Raw genomic sequence first — 17,178 nt, 5'->3', positions numbered from 1 at the left:
TTTCATTTGGACATAACCTTTATTTCTTTGCTATACCTATTACCCCTCTCTTTGGCTCTTACATTATGGATCCTTTAGTTATTTAATCTCCCCGTCCCCCACCCTATCACAGACCTTCTCCTTTATGCTTCCTGCATCTTCCCTGCTTCCACTTGATCAAAAGTTCTTCCATTTCTTTCTTCAGTTCTGTTAATCAGAAAGATTATCTCAACCTGAAGGCACAATTTAATAGCCTTGTTGCGTCGAACTTGGTATTGGACAAGGCCATTGGTGTACGACACTCGAAACGCTTTACAAGATTTAATGGAGTCTCGCAAGACATCACGATCTGGATCTCACCCTCGCTGGACATGTTTCAGATCAGCATATTTAAATGAGCCATTAGGCTCATTCAAATATGTGTTCACAGGATTCTCCTGGTGTCCAGGGCCTGCGAGACCTTGCCTGAGTGCCGTTTAGTACTGGTTTTCACAAACATAGACCAGTTGCTATAGCACCTGGGGGGGGGGGGGGGGGGGGGGGGGGGGGTCTCCCAGGCCATGAGAGACCCTCGAGTGGTCAGGGCTAGGGCAGGGTGGCACCTTGACACTCCCTTTGATACCTGAGCACCTAGGCACTCCCAGCCTGGTACCCTAGCAGTGCCACGTGTGCACCCTGGCAGTGCCACCCTCCAGGCTGGCAAGGGCACTGCCAGGTTGGCAGTGCCCAGCTTCCAGGATGGCACTGTCATGGATTTGGCACGTGGATTCCTTACTTACCAGGTGGAGCGGGGAGTGAGGGGGTGTTCCTGCAGGCCTCGCCGAGGTTGGGGGAAGGGGTAAAAAATGAGAGGGCGGGGCGCGCTGTAAGTGTTGGAAGACAGTGTCGGTGCAGCCAGACAAAATGGCAGGCTGAGCTGCGAAGATCCTTACCTACTGGGCACACCAGGAGGAAACGACTCTAAATACGACCTCAGCGAGAGAAACTCCCCAGAGCCAAAACACGGCAACCTGCCGTAGAGTATTGGTGTGTTTCTTAACACTGCAGCCACGGGGCAGCACGGTGGCCTAGTGGTTAGCACAACCGCCTCACGGCGCTGAGGTCCCAGGTTCGATCCCGGCTCTGGGTCACTGTCCGTGTGGAGTTTGCACATTCTCCCCGTGTCTGCGTGGGTTTCGCCCCCACAACCCAAAAATGTGCAGAGTAGGTGGATTGGCCACGCTAAATTGCCCCTTAATTGGAAAAAATAATTGGCTAATCTAAATTTATTAAAAAAAACACTGCAGCCACCGAGAAATACATCCTAAACGCACTCAAAAAAGGACATTTTGTAACGGTTAAATCCCACCCGTTAATTCTGTCTTCACAAGTGTTGCCTGACCTGTTGAGCATTTCTAGCAATTTTCTTTTGACACACTGTAACCAAATGTTATTATCTGAACTTTGAAGTGTGCTTCTGCAAGTTATTAAACTGGTGGTGTGATTGATGTGTTCTATCAAGTAACAAAATGAAAATACTGGACAATCTCAGCAGGTCTGGCAGCATCTGTGGAGATAGAAGGGAGCGAACACTTTGAGTCTGGATGACTTTGCACATTGAAGTCCAAGCTATCAATGGAAGTGACAGTCACATCCTGAGAACAAATAAAAAATCTTCAGTCAGTGAGTTGGCAGAATTGGTAGAAAGTGAAAGCTAATAACCCTGAGCTCTTGCTTTCTTATCCTCTAGTTCCTCAAAACTTCAGAGCAGCTTCTATTTATTGGGTTGTAGGTTGAGAGCTTCTCCTTCCATGTAACTTCGCCTGTCTTTTTTATGTAGTCTTCTCCTGCAAAGCCCAACAGCACAATAGCATTGTAGTTAGCACTATGGCTTCGCAGCGCCAGGGTCCCAGGTTCGATTCCCCACTGGGTCACTGTCTGTGCCAAGTCTGCACGTTCTCCCTGTGTCTGCGAGGGTTTCCTCCAGGTGCTCCGGTTTCTTCCCACAGTCCAAAGATGTGCAGGAGAGGTGGATTGGCCATGCTAAATTGCCCTTAGGTTAGATGGGGTTGTTGGGGTACGGGGATAGGGTGGAGGTGTGGGCTTAGGTAGGGTGCTCTTTCCAAGAGCAGGTGCAGACTCGATGGGCCGAATGGCCTCCTTCTGTGCTGTAAATCCTATGATTGTGATTACATGTACATGCATCATCTTGCTACACTATGTGAAATGAAGTTTGGAGTATTTAAGGAATTGTATGCAGGCGTGCAGATGTAGGTGCTATTATAATGTGAACCTGTTGTACAATCAAGTACAGCTGGAGAGAGTGTTCTCATGAAGAATGGATTTATGGGATGGCTGTGCATGACAAGTGAGGGATGAACACATGGGACAGTATGAAAGGGATGGCATTGAAAGATGGAAGGACAGGATAGCATGGAAATGTTGAAATGTTGTGAAATGATGGAGCTGGTGGAGTGTGGCAAAAGTGGCAAGGACAATTATTTGCTACAACTTATCATTCAAAAGCTATTAGTTGTGCTAAAAATGAAAATTCCCCAGGTTCGAATGAAATTATTTTGGGAAAGGTCAATTATAAGAATACAGCAACATTGATTTTGTAAATAAAGATGATGGGTTGGATTCTCCGTTTCTAAAGCTAAGTGGTGACGCCAACGGAGAATCCGTGGGCTTTCACTTCAGAAAAACCGTCGCCTCACCTGCACCGATTCCGCTAATATTAATGGGCTAGCACCGGCACCACACAGAACACAAACAATTCTCATGAGAAACGGCGCTGGATTCGGCAGGTCCGTGTTTGACACTCAGGAGGCTGACAAGCTGCAGCCGCACACAAACGATTCTCCCCCCACACAATCTATCCCAGCCAACAAGATGGCTGTTAAGATGGCTCCTGGATACGATGGAGGAGCAGCAGATATCCTTGTACCTGGCCTAGGAAGGAGGCTGCCAGGCGCCATCGTCCATCGTGCCTGGGTACAGGTGGCAGAGTTGGGAAGCACCATGGGCAACGTTGCCCGTACTGGCATGCAGTGCCGGAAGAAACTCCACGACCTCCTTAGGGAAGCTTTGGTGAGTAGGCAGCACTCTGCCTCTGGCACTAACCCAGCCTCCCACATCCATAACCACCCCCCCCCCCCCCCCCCCCCCCAGGGATGGCCGAATCCCCACCCTGCCCCACATGCCAGCACCCATACGAGCCGCCATGGCCAGGTGCCCTGTCTATATTTGTTCACAGTAAGCACCTGTTACAACCTGTTTTGGTGCACTGTCTGATGGGTGGGCTGGCCAGGAGTGGATGTTGGGAGGGCATGGTAATGATGCAGGCCCTGTGGGTGGGCCATGCACCCCACGCACCTGCCTTCCCCCTCTGCCCACCGTCCCCACCACTGTCACCCCAGGGATTCGATGGAATGGCCCGCTCGCATGCAGGGATCTCCCAGGTGGACGGTGCTACCGTGGGTAAGAGTCAGACATTGTCACATGATACAAAGCACCAGAGTTCATCGCAGAGTGGGTTGTCAACAGCTTCCAACCCATGGACCAGACCTGCTGTTACTGCCAACCCAGGGCCCCCACTCCGGAATGCTGCAGGTATGTATCACGGAGGAGATGCAGGCGGAGGATGGCTGGGGTGGGAAGTGAGGGTGTTTGGAATTGGTATGTGGTGTCCGTGCCCCTGGCCAATTGCTCTCCCCTATCCCCACCAACCTAGTCGGTGAACCTGGAGGCGATTAGAGCATCCCGTACGCATTGGCCCTGGCTCACACAGCATGTGGCATTTCATGCCTACCTGGGTCCCATGTCCTTCTCATCCTCGCCCTCCCCGCATCCTCATCATCGGGCGAGGCCTGGCCTTCAACCTTCTCCTCCAGCACATTATCCCTCTGCTGCGCAATGTTGTGGAGGATGCAGCAGGCCGCCACAATGCAGGCGACCCTCTCAGCATCATAATGAAGGGCCCTGCGAGAGCAGTCCAGGCACTTGAACCGCATCATCAGGTCAATCACACTTCTGATTGTTGCACGGGCATCGTTGTAGCGGGTCTCCGCATCGGTCTGTGGCCTCCAGATAGATGTCACCAGCATCGACCGCAGCAAGTAATCCCTGCCACCCATGAGCCAACCCCTCAGCCAGGGGGGTGCCCCTCGAACATGCAGGAATCGTCGAGTGTGCCAGGATGAAGGCATCGTGCACACTGCCTGGGTATCGTGCGTAGAGGTGAATGATGCTCAGCTGATGGTCACAGACCAACTGAACGTTCATTGAGTGGTACCCCCTTTCGGTTTGTGTAGAGCGGCCTGTTACCCACAGGTGTCCATAGGACAAGATGTTTCCCATCTATTACCCCTTGGACCCGGGGCATCCTGGTGATGGTGACGAACTCCGCTGCCCGGGCACCCTGGTGGGCTCAGTCCACATGAAAATGGATATATTGATCCACCTGGGCATAACGGGCCGCTGTGACGGCGTGGGTGCGCCTGTGCTCCGAGGTCTGTGAGATCCCAGACAGGTACCAACACGGCGCCTGGAAGGACCCATGGCGTAGTGGTTCAGTGCGACCGTGACCTTGATGGACATTGGGAGCCGGTGTCCTCACCCATACCCCCGCTGTGTCAGGTGTGCAATCATCTGGTAGATATGTCGCACTGTCTCTCTGGGCAGCCGGAGCCTTCAACGGCAAGCCCGATCTGGCAGGTTCGCGAATGTCATGCGATGTTGATACAAACGAGGCCGCATGCGGCACCTTGTTGGCAGCTCCCCTCCTTGGCCTGTTGGGAAGCCGGCTCTCCAGCCTGGGCGGCTGCCAACCTCCCCTCTGTGGCGTGTTCCACTGCTGCAGCTTCCTCCTCGACCAGCTCGTGCTAGCACTGCTGCAGCTTCCTCCTCGAGTAGCTCGTGCTGCTGCAGCTTCCTCCTCGAGCAGCTCGCACTGCTGCAGCTTCCTCCTCGAGCAGCTCGTGCTGCTGCAGCTTCCTCCTCGAGCAGCTCGTGCTGCTGCAGCTTCCTCCTCTAGCAGCTCGTGCTGCTGCAGCTTCCTCCTCGAGCAGCTCGTGCTGCTGCAGCTTCCTCCTCGAGCAGCTCGCACTGCTGCAGCTTCCTCCTCGAGCAGCTCGTGCTGCTGCAGCTTCCTCCTCGAGTTGCTCGTGCTGCTGCAGCTTCCTCCGCGAGCAGCTCGTGCTGCTGCAGCTTCCTCCTCGAGCAGCTCGTGCTCGCACTGCTGCAGCTTCCTCCTCGAGCAGCTCGCACTCCACTGCTGCAGCTTCCTCCTCGAGTTGCTCGTGCTGCTGCAGCTTCCTCCTCGAGCAGCTCGTGCTGCTGCAGCTTCCTCCGCGAGCAGCTCGTGCTGCTGCAGCTTCCTCCTCAAGCAGCTCGTGCTGCTGCAGCTTCCTCCTCGAGCAGCTCGTGCTGGCACTGCTGCAGCTTCCTCCTCGAGCAGCTCGTGCTGGCACTGCTGCAGTTTCCTCCTCGAGCAGCTCGTGCTGGCACTGCTGCAGCTTCCTCCTCAAGCAGCTCGTGCTGGCACTGCTGCAGTTTCCTCCTCGAGCAGCTCGTGCTGGCACTGCTGCAGCTTCCTCCTCAAGCAGCTCGTGCTGGCACTGCTGCAGCTTCCTCCTCGAGCAGCTCGTGCTGGCACTGCTGCAGTTTCCTCCTCGAGCAGCTCGCACTGCTGCAGCTTCCTCCTCGAGCAGCTCGTGCTGGCACTGCTGCAGCTTCCTCCTCGAGCAGCTCGTGCTGGCACTGCTGCAGCTTCCTCCTCGAGCAGCTCGTGCTGGCACTGCTGCAGTTTCCTCCTCGAGCAGCTCGCACTGCTGCAGCTTCCTCCTCGAGCAGCTCGCACTGCTGCAGCTTCCTCCTCGAGCAGCTCGTGCTGCTGCAGCTTCCTCCTCGAGCAGCTCGCACTGCTGCAGCTTCCTCCTCGAGCAGCTCGTGCTGCTGCAGCTTCCTCCTCGAGCAGCTCGTGCTGCTGCAGCTTCCTCCTCGAGCAGCTTGCACTGCTGCAGCTTCCTCCTCGAGCAGCTCGTGCTGCTGCAGCTTCCTCCTCGAGCAGCTCGTGCTGCTGCAGCTTCCTCCTCGAGCAGCTCGTGCTGCTGCAGCTTCCTCCTCGAGCAGCTCGTGCTGCTGCAGCTTCCTCCTCGAGCAGCTCGTGCTGCTGCAGCTTTCTCCTCGAGCAGCTCGTGCTCGCACTGCTGCAGTTTCCTCCTCGAGCAGCTCGCACTGCTGCAGCTTCCTCCTCGAGCAGCTCGTGCTGCTGCAGCTTCCTCCTCGAGCTGCTGCAGCTTCCTCCTCGAGCAGCTCGCACTGCTGCAGCTTCCTCCTCGAGCAGCTCGCACTGCTGCAGCTTCCTCCTCGAGCAGCTCGCACTGCTGCAGCTTCCTCCTCGAGCAGCTCGCACTGCTGCAGCTTCCTCCTCGAGCAGCTCGTGCTGCTGCAGCTTTCTCCTCGAGCAGCTCGTGCTCGCACTGCTGCAACTTCCTCCTCGAGCAGCTCGCACTGCTGCAGCTTCCTCCTCGAGCAGCTCGTGCTGCTGCAGCTTCCTCCTCGAGCAGCTCGTGCTGCTGCAGCTTCCTCCTCGAGCAGCTCGTGCTGGCACTGCTGCAGCTTCCTCCTCGAGCAGCTCGTGCTGCTGCAGCTTCCTCCTCGAGCAGCTCGTGCTGCTGCAGCTTCCTCCTCGAGCAGCTCGCACTGCTGCAGCTTCCTCCTCGAGCAGCTCGCACTGCTGCAGCTTCCTCCTCGAGCAGCTCGTGCTGCTGCAGCTTCCTCCCACTCCAGCCAGCACGGCCAGGGTCCGGGCCGGCAAATTGCAGTCGCTCCCTCCGTGTCCTACCTCCTCTTTCTCTCTGTCAAGCAGCCACCAAACCAGGTTCACGATGATTCAAAGCACACCTGGACCACGCCTTCAGGAATTCGGCCCATCAGAGGTGGAGAATCAGGGGTGGGCCCACTAATGATATGCAAACGGTGTTTAAACTATGCGTGTCATGCTTCGCATTGACACCGTTTGAGGTGACGGAGAATTGTGATTTGGCATCAAATCGGCACCTGTCGCGATTTTGGTGTCGGAAGCTATTCTCCGGCCAATCGCAATTCCCAATCTCGGTGCCGGCCGCTGGAGAATCCCGCCCAAGATTAACTTATACTCTCTCACGTGTCAATACATTCTGATTACAATGGGCAGGCGACCACAGAAACTTCGGCCAGAATTACACAGTGGTAGTGGGCCCGACACGAAAGAGCGCAAAATGTCACAAGAGGCTGGGCATGCGTCCCGATCTCATTGTGCACTTGTGCAATATTACAGCCAGTGGGCATGTGCAGAACGTGGAAGGACACCCGCCAACAAGTAATCAGCCACTTAAAGAAATGAAAAGGGCAATTGATGCAATTTTACGCTGTTGTATAAATTTAGCAGTCGTCACATCAAGCATGGATTAGAAAGGGGCTGGAACATTGTGTGAGTTGTTCGGAGTTCAGATGAGAGTTTGCTGTTGCTTTATTTCATATATTTTCCTGTTGTTTCTTCTGAAGTATTTGCTTTGTTAGCTTTGTCTCAAGGAACCTTTTGTTTTGTCAACTCTCTTATAGAATGTCTGCTGAGTGCAGCCTTCAATGCGTGGGACAGTGCAGTTTTCATTTCAGCAGATGGGGATTGCGTACTCTAGTGGTGGTACCTGCTCTGAGGAGGGATAGAGGGGCAGAAGGGGGAGGAGCCAAGGTGTCTGCAGACAGCATCGCAGGGAAAGGCCTGTGGGAGGTGAGGTATAGGCACAGGGGGTGCTGAACCATAGGGAGTGCTAGACAGATGCACCACACAAGATAGCTGCCAGAGTGTATAGGCAGCGAGCCAACTGCTTCAACAGGAATGAGCTCCAGAGCCACTCTATGGACATGACATCATTGTGCTGCAAGATTGAGCCAGAGATTGCCTCCAACTACCAATGCCAGAGGCTCTGAAGGTCACAATCTCCCTCAACTCTTCTGCATGTGGATCTTTCCAGAGGTCAATGGAGGATCTGCGTGAAGCATCTCAATCAGCTGACCACAGTTGCATCAGGCTCATCATTGATGCTCTGTTTAGACGGATTACACATTCATTCATTACCAGATGGATGAAGTCAGCCAGGCTGAACAAGAAAGAGACTATACAACTATTGCTAGGTTCCCCCACATCCAGTGTGACATCAACTTTACTGGTGTGGCCATAAAGGCGCCGGTGGGTCAGCCGGATGTCTTTGTGAATAGAAAGGGTTACAGCTCCACAAACATTCAGATAGACTGCAACCTCAGGGTGCAGATTCTGCATCTCTGCACAAGGTACCCTGCCAGCTCCTGTGATGCATACTTACTGCAACACTCCCAGGTGCCAAGACTGTTCATGGCTCCAGATGGGCTGGATGGTTGGTTGCTGGCTGACAAAGGATATCCCTTGAAAAGGTGGTTCATGATGCTACTCCAGCAGCCAAGGACAGAGACGGAAGAGAGGTACAATAGGAGTCCTGCCTCCACAAGCGTGGTGGACCATTGGATTGCTGAAGATGAGGTTCTACTGCCTGGAATGATCAGGGGGTGCACACTGCAATATCCTCCAGGGCGCATGCTGCTTATCCTTGTTGTCTGCTGCATTCTTCCCAATCTGGCACTGGTAAGGAGGTACCCTCTGGAGCATGAGGATAGTGAGGCAGCTCCACAGGCCACAGAGGGAAATGCTACTGATGGATCTAAACAGCAGCCTGGGCAGGCTACGGCTGAGGATATGGAGGCAGACTTCAAGAACATTTAGGGAGGCAGGCACATCAGGAAAATTTTGATTCAATGCACCTTCAGCTAGGCTGCCAAGGCATGGCTTTGATCTCATTGCAAGTTGGCAACTGCATATTGAGGAGGCAATTGCATAACCCCCATGTCACTTCACAACTTCTGTAATAAATTTTGTTTCCCCTGCCATCTGTCATAAGACACTGATTAAACCTGCACCAGTGAAAAACATTAAGGATGCTCAGGGCATTGAAACTAAATCTTGATGTATATCTTTACCAGAGTTGCAAACAAGGAATGTAACATATTATGATGAGGCAAAATTCAATAAATCCAAATGTGTCACCTGCAAAAGCCCCATCCTGTGTTCATGATGCCATATGTATGTGTTTGTCAGTGCAACGTCTTGGTGCCACACCAAGGGTAGGAGCCTCATCCATCTCTCACACTGGAAGTGATCTCCTGAGAGACCTGCCTTTCTGCAACCTGATGATCTTGGTATGCACTGGCACTCGAGCTCTCAGGCATGTATCTCACATTTCCCTCAGTATGATCAGGTTGGCCACCCCACCAGCTGTTTGTGAGCACTCAGTGGAACTATGGCTTCTCTTCTCCTGCATAGAGAAATGTCCATTCATTAGTCTAGCCTCTACCTGTAACACCAAAGCAGGCTCCCCACTACCCACACCCACCATGGGAATCAGGTTGAAACGCCCATCATATGCACCTTGGGCTAGCTGTCTGATCTCTCAGCTTAAGTACTCTTAATTTTACACCCTGAACACCACAAAGGAAGGACACTCTTTAAGTTTTATCCACTCAGTACCACGTCAGTAATCATCCTTGCTGAGCTCAGAGGCACCGCACCATGCTGTGCCCGCTGATCTGGGCTGCTACTTCTGTCCAGGTCTTTTTTGGTTAGTGGGGTGGCCTCCTCTTGCCATCCTGTGCATTATGGTATCCTGCCTGGCACTCAGTGCCTCCACAAGAGCGCACAAGCACTCATTTGAGAAGCGGGGGTAGCAGAGTGTCCACCTGCATTTCCTTCCCATCTGGCGTTTTGAGCAGGTGCTAATGCCATAACTGTAGCTTATTTTGGCCAGCTCCCTGCACCTCCTCTGCAACCCAAGTCAGCCTTCAGGGTGCTGCCTTAGCCAACTGCAACCTCGGCACCCACCACACTCCTGCCCCAGCCAACAGTCCTTTCCAACATTGGCACCCATTTCACACTGACTAGTGTGACCAGCCGGTGTGAAATCGCCCTGTTTCCAAGTTCCCAGAAAGCACGGCTGCTTCCAGCTCCAACAACCTCACATGGCGAGCAGGTGCGACATTCTGGCCTTTGCCTCAGGGAAGCAACAGTTACAATGGTGCCGTGAAACTTGAATCCTGATGAGGATTTTGCCATGGAACAAGATTGGTATTTAGGAAGCTGTTTTCTTAATTGATAGAGGCTGAAATTATAGCAGGCAGATTTCAAGGAATTATTTCTTGAATAATATTGAGCCCATCAGATTAAACTTCCATTTTCAACTCAGGAAAGAAAATATTTCCCAATTAAACATCCATTTTCTGACTACAAATACAAATCACAAAATCAAACTCTTGGCAAAATTTGTATTTATACGTCAAGCCCTGTTTTTACACATGGGCAGGTTTCTGTTTATTTTTTACTTCCAAAGTAAGACATTTTGATTCCATTAAAAGCTTTGGTGAAAGAATAACTAGAAATCCTGGCTTTAAAGTACTGTTGTAATAAAGATATTAGTTTGACTGCAAGAGTCTTTGCTAGTAATGTACTGTATGACAGTATAATAATAATCTTTATTGTCACAAGTAGGCTTACATTAACACTGGAAACAAGTTACTATGAAAAGCCCCTAGTCGCCACATTCCAACGCCTATTCGGGTACACAGAGGGAGAATTCAGAATGTCCAAATTACCTAATAACATGTCTTTCGAGACTTGTGGGAGGAAACTGGAGCACCCGGAGGAAACCCATGCTGCCACGGGGAGAACGTGAAGACTCAGTATATAAAGAGATCAAAACCACATGTATTGTACATTGTATTAATAAATTTGTATTCTGTTTTCATTTCAAGAAGTGTGCTATTTAAACACAATTAATTTGTATTCTGTTTTCATTTCAAGAAGTGTGTTATTTAAACACAATTAATGTGTGTCTTGACACATTGATTTATTATGAGCATGGAACATATATGCTATATAGGGCACATATTAAGTCATACAGTTTTTACAACATGCAAGGAGGCTCTTTGGCCCATCGTGTCCATGCTGGCCATCAAATACCTATCTATTCTAATCCCATTTTCCAGCATTTGGTCCCTAGTCTTGTATGCTATGGCATTTCAAGTTCTCATCAAAATATTTCTTAAATGTTGTGAGGGTTCCCGCCTCTAGCATCCTTTCAGGTAGTGAGTTCCAGATTCCAACCACCCTCTGGTGAAAAGCTTTTTCCTCACATCCCCTCTAAACCTCATACCATTTAAATATATGCCTCCTCCATGCTAAGGGGGAAAGTTCTTTCCTATTGACCCTATCTATGCCCCTCAGAACTGTTTACACTTCAATCAAGTCCCTTCTCAGCCTTTAATATTCCAAGGAAAACAGCCCCAGCCTATCCGATCTCTCTTGATAGCTCAAGAGCTCCACTCCGGCAACATCCTAGTGAATCTCCCCTACACCCTCTTTCATGCATCACATCCCTCCTATTGTGTGGTGACCAGAACTGCACACAGTACTCCCGCTATGGAGTAACCAGCATTTTATACAGCTTCATCATAAACTCCCTGCTCTTATATTTGATGCCTTAGCTGATAAAGGCAAGTATCACACATGCCCTCTTAACCACCTTATCTGCCTGTCCTGATATCTTAGAATCATAAAATTTACAGTGTAGAAGGAGGCCATTTGGCTCATCGAGTCTGCACCAGCTCTTGGAAAGAGCATCCTACTTAAGCCATGCCTCCACCCTATCCCAGTAACCCCACCTAACCTTTTTTTTTGGACACTAAGGGCAATTTATCATGGCCAATCGACCTAACCTGCACATCTTTGGCTTGTGGGATCTTCAGAGATCTTTGAACATGCACACCAAAGTCCCTTGGGCCCTCAGTACTTCCAACATCCTACCATTCATTGTGTATTTCCTTACCTTGTTAGTCCTCCCAAAATGCATTGCCTCACACTATTCTGGATTAAATTCCATTTGCCACATTTCTGCCCATCGAACAAGCCCATTTATATTGTTCTTTTATCTATGGTTTCTTCTTCACTATTTACAACACCGCCAATGTTTGTGCCATCCGCAAAGTTACAGATTATTCCTCCTACATTCAGATCCAAATCATTAATGTACATTCCAAGCAGGGAACCAAGGAGAAACTAGTTTTCAAAAGACATGTACAGGAGGATGCAGAAGGTGCATCTGAACAAAATGAAGTATTAACACAACTCAGAACAGTTGTTGTCTAATTGTTTACAAAGATGTATAGTTGGAATAGATATGTCTGCCAATGACTGCAGTACTTGTCCATGTTATTAAAGTTTTCTCATGCAACTTACAAGTTAAGCAAAATTAATTTGTTTTACAAATAATATGATCAGTATTTGCACTTTTTATACTATCTGCATCGTTCTATCCATAGTACAACTTCAATCAGATAGGTACACCATCTCACAAGCCACCTTGACAACTGTTGCCATGTACCTGCATAGAGACAATGGCATCTGGACAGAGCAGAAGAATGGGGGAGCAGGACTAACTCAGTGGGTGGGAAAAGACCCAAAAAATGGAAAGGCATTTCTAAGTTTCCAAAAGTTGTTGATCAGGTCACATTGAGTTGAAAACATCCATGCAAATGATTGAATGCAAAGATTCAAATAACTCTAAAGATCTGGAATCAAATGTTGCTTATTAGTTTCTTTAGTATTATAACATTTCGGGAAATTATATTAATTGATTGATTGATTAAACATTTTTATCCTCTTATAAAATAGGTTTTATCTGCCATTCTTTAAATCCCCTAGTACCAACACATGGCCAATTGAGATACTGTAATATGCTCTAATCATCTGCCAGTATCAAGTGAGCTTCTTCTTGTATAAGAGCACCCAAATGTATCTATTCTTCATGATAAGAAGCAACTCACAGCTGCTTGACGTTTCCTTCAGATGGGCTGACTAAGGGCAAGAACTCGCCATGATTTTTTAAAAAGGAGCGGGAATTGTACCCTCGCATTCCAATGTCCAACACGTTGGTAAATTATTCACCACACATTGTGTTACCACATTCCCATGACTTTTAAAATGATAGCTTTCCTTCCTGCTGTACTGTCGACCTTCCTTCCAAAAAGTTCCAAAAGGAACATCTGAATAGTGCAAGTTTTATGCAGGCCAGGAAGAGAGGGGAGCAGCAGTAAACCCTCACACCTCTGGCTTTTCACCAGCGAGTTCATTCGTTAGGTTTGTGTCTCACTTTCCAACAAGTTCCAGACGTTTATCCGGCCGCGTTAAACAGAAAAAAAACTCTTAGCATTCTGAATGTGTTCTGGTGTGCGATTGACAAACACTCGAGCCAATCCGCTTCAGTTAAAGGCCAGTGAGACCGATTTGGGATTCGGGGTCCGAGAGGCAGCGCTGGGATAAATTAGATCATATTACAGAACTTCAGCCAAAATATTTACCAGAATTATACAATCTTTATCTCTCTCTCTCTCTCTCTGGATTATTTTTACTTGTCCCAGTTCTTCTGACAATCAGATTGTTTTTATTTTGCCGAAAACCAGGGCATTATTTACACAAATTGCCATCGGTCCAGTGTGTGTTATCAGTAATGAGTTTAGAATTCCCAATCATCGGTGGTCAATGAAACAAAATGTGTGCATTTCTATTTAAAATGACAGCTGTTGCTCTGTGGATCTGCACTTAGCCCTAGGTTCGACAATTTAGATCTAAATGCAGAGCATTAAAGACGTCCCAGCTCCATCCAGGTAAAGTTGCTTTTTGTTTGGTTAAATCTGGAGCTGAGCACTGTCACGTTAACAGCGGCGGCACCGGGACGTGAGCTGGGCTCTGCTGCTCCACGTCAAGTTTGCAAAGGCGAGCGGACTGTGTGAGCCTGCGGCGGCTGAAAGAGCGGCTGGACTTACCCGTGTTCCTCAGTTTCTTATTTCTGATGACGGAAACGATCACCAGGAAATTGCCCAGGAGGTCCACGGCGGTGGTGAAGATCAGCACGCTGGACAGCACCGTCACTGCCCAAGCCGGCCGAGAAGTCCCTTCCAAGGTCGGAGACCTTGCGAAAGCCGAATAATTCTTCAAGGAGGGATTGTGTGGCATAGCTGGAAGTTTCACTCGCACCGTCCGACACCTTTTACAACCAACTGATTCTTTTTATCCCCCCCCCCCCCCCCCCCGACCCTTGTTTTAGAAACACTCGGATCTTTTCCGTCTTGTTGCCATTTGCAAAGGAATAACTGAAACCCCGTTCCAGTGGCGAGATTTTTAATGGGAGGAAATCTATCACGCCAGCTACTTATGCATTCACTATTGATTAGAGGTCGGCACCCACATCCTTTATATCTGCCAACCCTCTCTCTCCCTCTCTCTCTCTCTGTGCCAAGGCAACCCTTAGACCTGCTGTCAGAATGATGAATTAAAGGCAGCAGCCAGCTGATGAAATCGCCATGGGAAACCGAGCAAGTGGCCCTGGATGGGGCACATTGTGGGAAGGGCGAAGGATCATCCCCCTGGGGGAAGGATTGGGAGTTGGGAGGGTCGAGTCACGCTGTTAATAGAGCTGTCATGTTGCAGTCTGAGCGGGTTGGGTTTCCCACAGTAAGCAGAGCTCCCTCCACACCAACACTTGCCAAGCTGAGATCTCCACCTCAAAGGCAGCGGGCACATTTCAGCCAGGCTGGTGCCATAAGCGGGGGACGGCTGCGGCTAGTCAGTGAACACATTCAGTCGTGCAGAATGGTTTGGAAGCGCTAACCACAATCCCCAGAAAGTTAAAGAAACGAACCACATCCAAGGGCAGAAAACACGCACCATTAAAACAAAAATTCATACAGAAGGCTGACAGGCAGAAATGTGTGAGAAATTGATTTAAAAATGACCTGTTTTCCCACTGCCGCCAGTCACATCCCCGGGTGCCAGAGAACAACCCCCCCCCCCCCCCCCCCCCCACCCCTCACACACACACACACACACACATGGTGACAGACACACTGCCGTTTGCCATCCCACTGGTTTAGAAAGTATCGCCACCATCCCGCTTTGATTGACGGGTGTCTGCATTCCCTCGGCTACACTAACATCTCTGGCATGTCTTTTTCGGGATAATTGACGCGGTTTAAAAGTTCTCCTCGCTGTCCGGCTTCGGAGCTGAATAGAAATTAAAACGAGGGAGGAATAACGCCGGGATAGAACTAATTGGCCCCGGGACTAATTTACCAGTGATTACCAGTGACATGCATTCAAATGTATTTCAGACTTCGAAGGGTCAAATTTGTTGCTGTAAGTAATCGGCCTGGATTCCAATCCGAACCTTTTTTTCCAATTAATTTTCTGTGCGAGTCTCGAACAATCCACCCTCCTTGAAGAGCTCCTTCAAGTCTGCAGCTTTGATCAAGGTCGCCCGTCCTACCATCTCCTGACATAGTTCCCTGTCAAATTTTATCTCAGATGCACTTCTGTGAAGCCTCTTGAGAAACTTTCCTACCGTAAAAGTGTAGTTGTAGTTTAACAAAAATGACATGCATTTATGTAGCAACCTGACTGTAATTGGTAACAAGTCCCAAATACATTCAGGGAACCATTATCAGAGCATTGCTCAATTCGGGTTGTCTGAAGATGACCAGAGGTCAGATTTACAGACTTTCAAGCACGTGGCCAGGAATATTCCCAACAGATCCAATATCCAGATCAGCAGCAAGAAATGTTGATTTTTTTTTGGCTTGAGTAACTGAATCAGCAAGTCGATGTATTTTGTTGATTGCAGCTATTCCATGAAGTTGCTGCTCCAATCATAGAATGTAACTGACGAGTAGCGCAGGAACACGCTGTTTGTAGACACGCTTGACTGAAAATAATGCTGCTAAAATCAGTCTCTTGAAGATCATTTCTTTCCCTTTTTCATAAATCAGTGTCCAACTGCTCGGATACCAATAAGCAATCCGTTTATGAAGTAACCACTGCAGACAAAATAGAGCAAGAAATGGCTCCTCCTCATTGACTTTTGCAAAAACAAATGCGGTTCGGCAAACTGAAAGTTAATTTTCCCAGATTAGCGGGGAATCAGCTGAGCTGACAATTGAAGTGCACACTTTAGAAGGTAATTTTCCTCAACAAAATATGCTGTTGGTAGTTTCTGAAATGGTGCATTTATTGCAAGAATCAAAATTGCACACATCCTGTCCATCAAAACTGAAATACTCGTTTCTGTTCTCAGATTCTACAATCGAACTGTAGTTTTACTTTGATAAATAAAAACGGACATTTCCAGTTCTGATTAATTCTAGTTGATAAGAGAGATGTGGACTCTGATTCATATCTCAACGTCATTGAAACGAATAGCTTGTTCCTCTTCGGAGACTGTTTTACATGTCAGTAAAACCAGAAAACTTTTAAGTGAAAACAAATGACATTGATTAATATTCATGTGTTTTCTCAGCTCTGGAATATGTTTGTGGTGCTAAGGATATATCATTTAATACCCAAAGTAACTATTATCAATTGGGAATTTCCTTTGTAACAGCATTGTTGGGGCACTCACACCAGATAGAGTGCAGCAGTTCAAGAAAGTGGCTCACTGTCACCTTCTCAAGGACAATAAGTGATGGGTAATATTTGTCGGCCAGTGATACCACAAATCTGCGTATGAAATTTTTAGATGCAATAATCACAATATTTTGAGGGTTTAATAGGGTGAACATCTATTAGTTCTATAGGCCAGAGGTCACAATTTGAGGGGCTAAGACTGAATTCCCTGCCTTTGTAATTCATTTATGTTATCGTGATCTCCGCAGAGACTGGTCACTTTTCAAAGAATTGGAGTTTCCAGTTAGTAGCTGAAAAAAAATTGGAAAATTTCACATTCTAAAACCTTTACTAAAACCTTTAGTAACACAATACTAAAAGCACTATTGACTGAAGACTTTTTGTCTGCAACTTACAATTTAGACGACTGTGAAGAACATTACTCTTTGAATTTTCCAAGGAATCACAGTCCTTATAGCAAACTGTCCAGTTACTCCCAACTTTTAACAGGTTCTGTATCGCCATTTCATCAAGTAGTAACTTTGAGTGACTGTCTCCAGGCACTTGCCTCAGTTTTTGTACAACTCTTTAAACCCATTCACAGCAGTAAAGCCTGTTCCAATGATTCTTGGCAATCGCTGATGAAGTCAGCAGATGTGGGA

At 48.8% G+C, this 17,178-nt stretch overlaps 1 protein-coding gene across 1 annotated transcript in view; it reads right to left on the bottom strand.

Annotated features, from left to right (window-relative positions):
- The window catches only part of LOC119977474 (melatonin receptor type 1B-like), a 168,299-nt gene extending 154,184 nt beyond the window's left edge, over positions 1–14,115 (bottom strand). The window contains exon 1 of the mRNA XM_038818446.1: positions 13,906–14,115. Within this exon, the coding sequence (XP_038674374.1) occupies positions 13,906–14,095 (190 nt within the window). The 5' untranslated portion in view covers positions 14,096–14,115. The remainder of the gene's footprint in view (positions 1–13,905) is intronic.
- Between the last annotated feature and the right edge of the window lie 3,063 nt (positions 14,116–17,178).

The sequence above is a fragment of the Scyliorhinus canicula genome, chromosome 14 (assembly GCF_902713615.1).
Source record: "Scyliorhinus canicula chromosome 14, sScyCan1.1, whole genome shotgun sequence".
Taxonomy (NCBI): Eukaryota; Metazoa; Chordata; class Chondrichthyes; order Carcharhiniformes; family Scyliorhinidae; genus Scyliorhinus; species Scyliorhinus canicula.
This window is presented reverse-complemented; position numbering and strand designations above follow the sequence as displayed.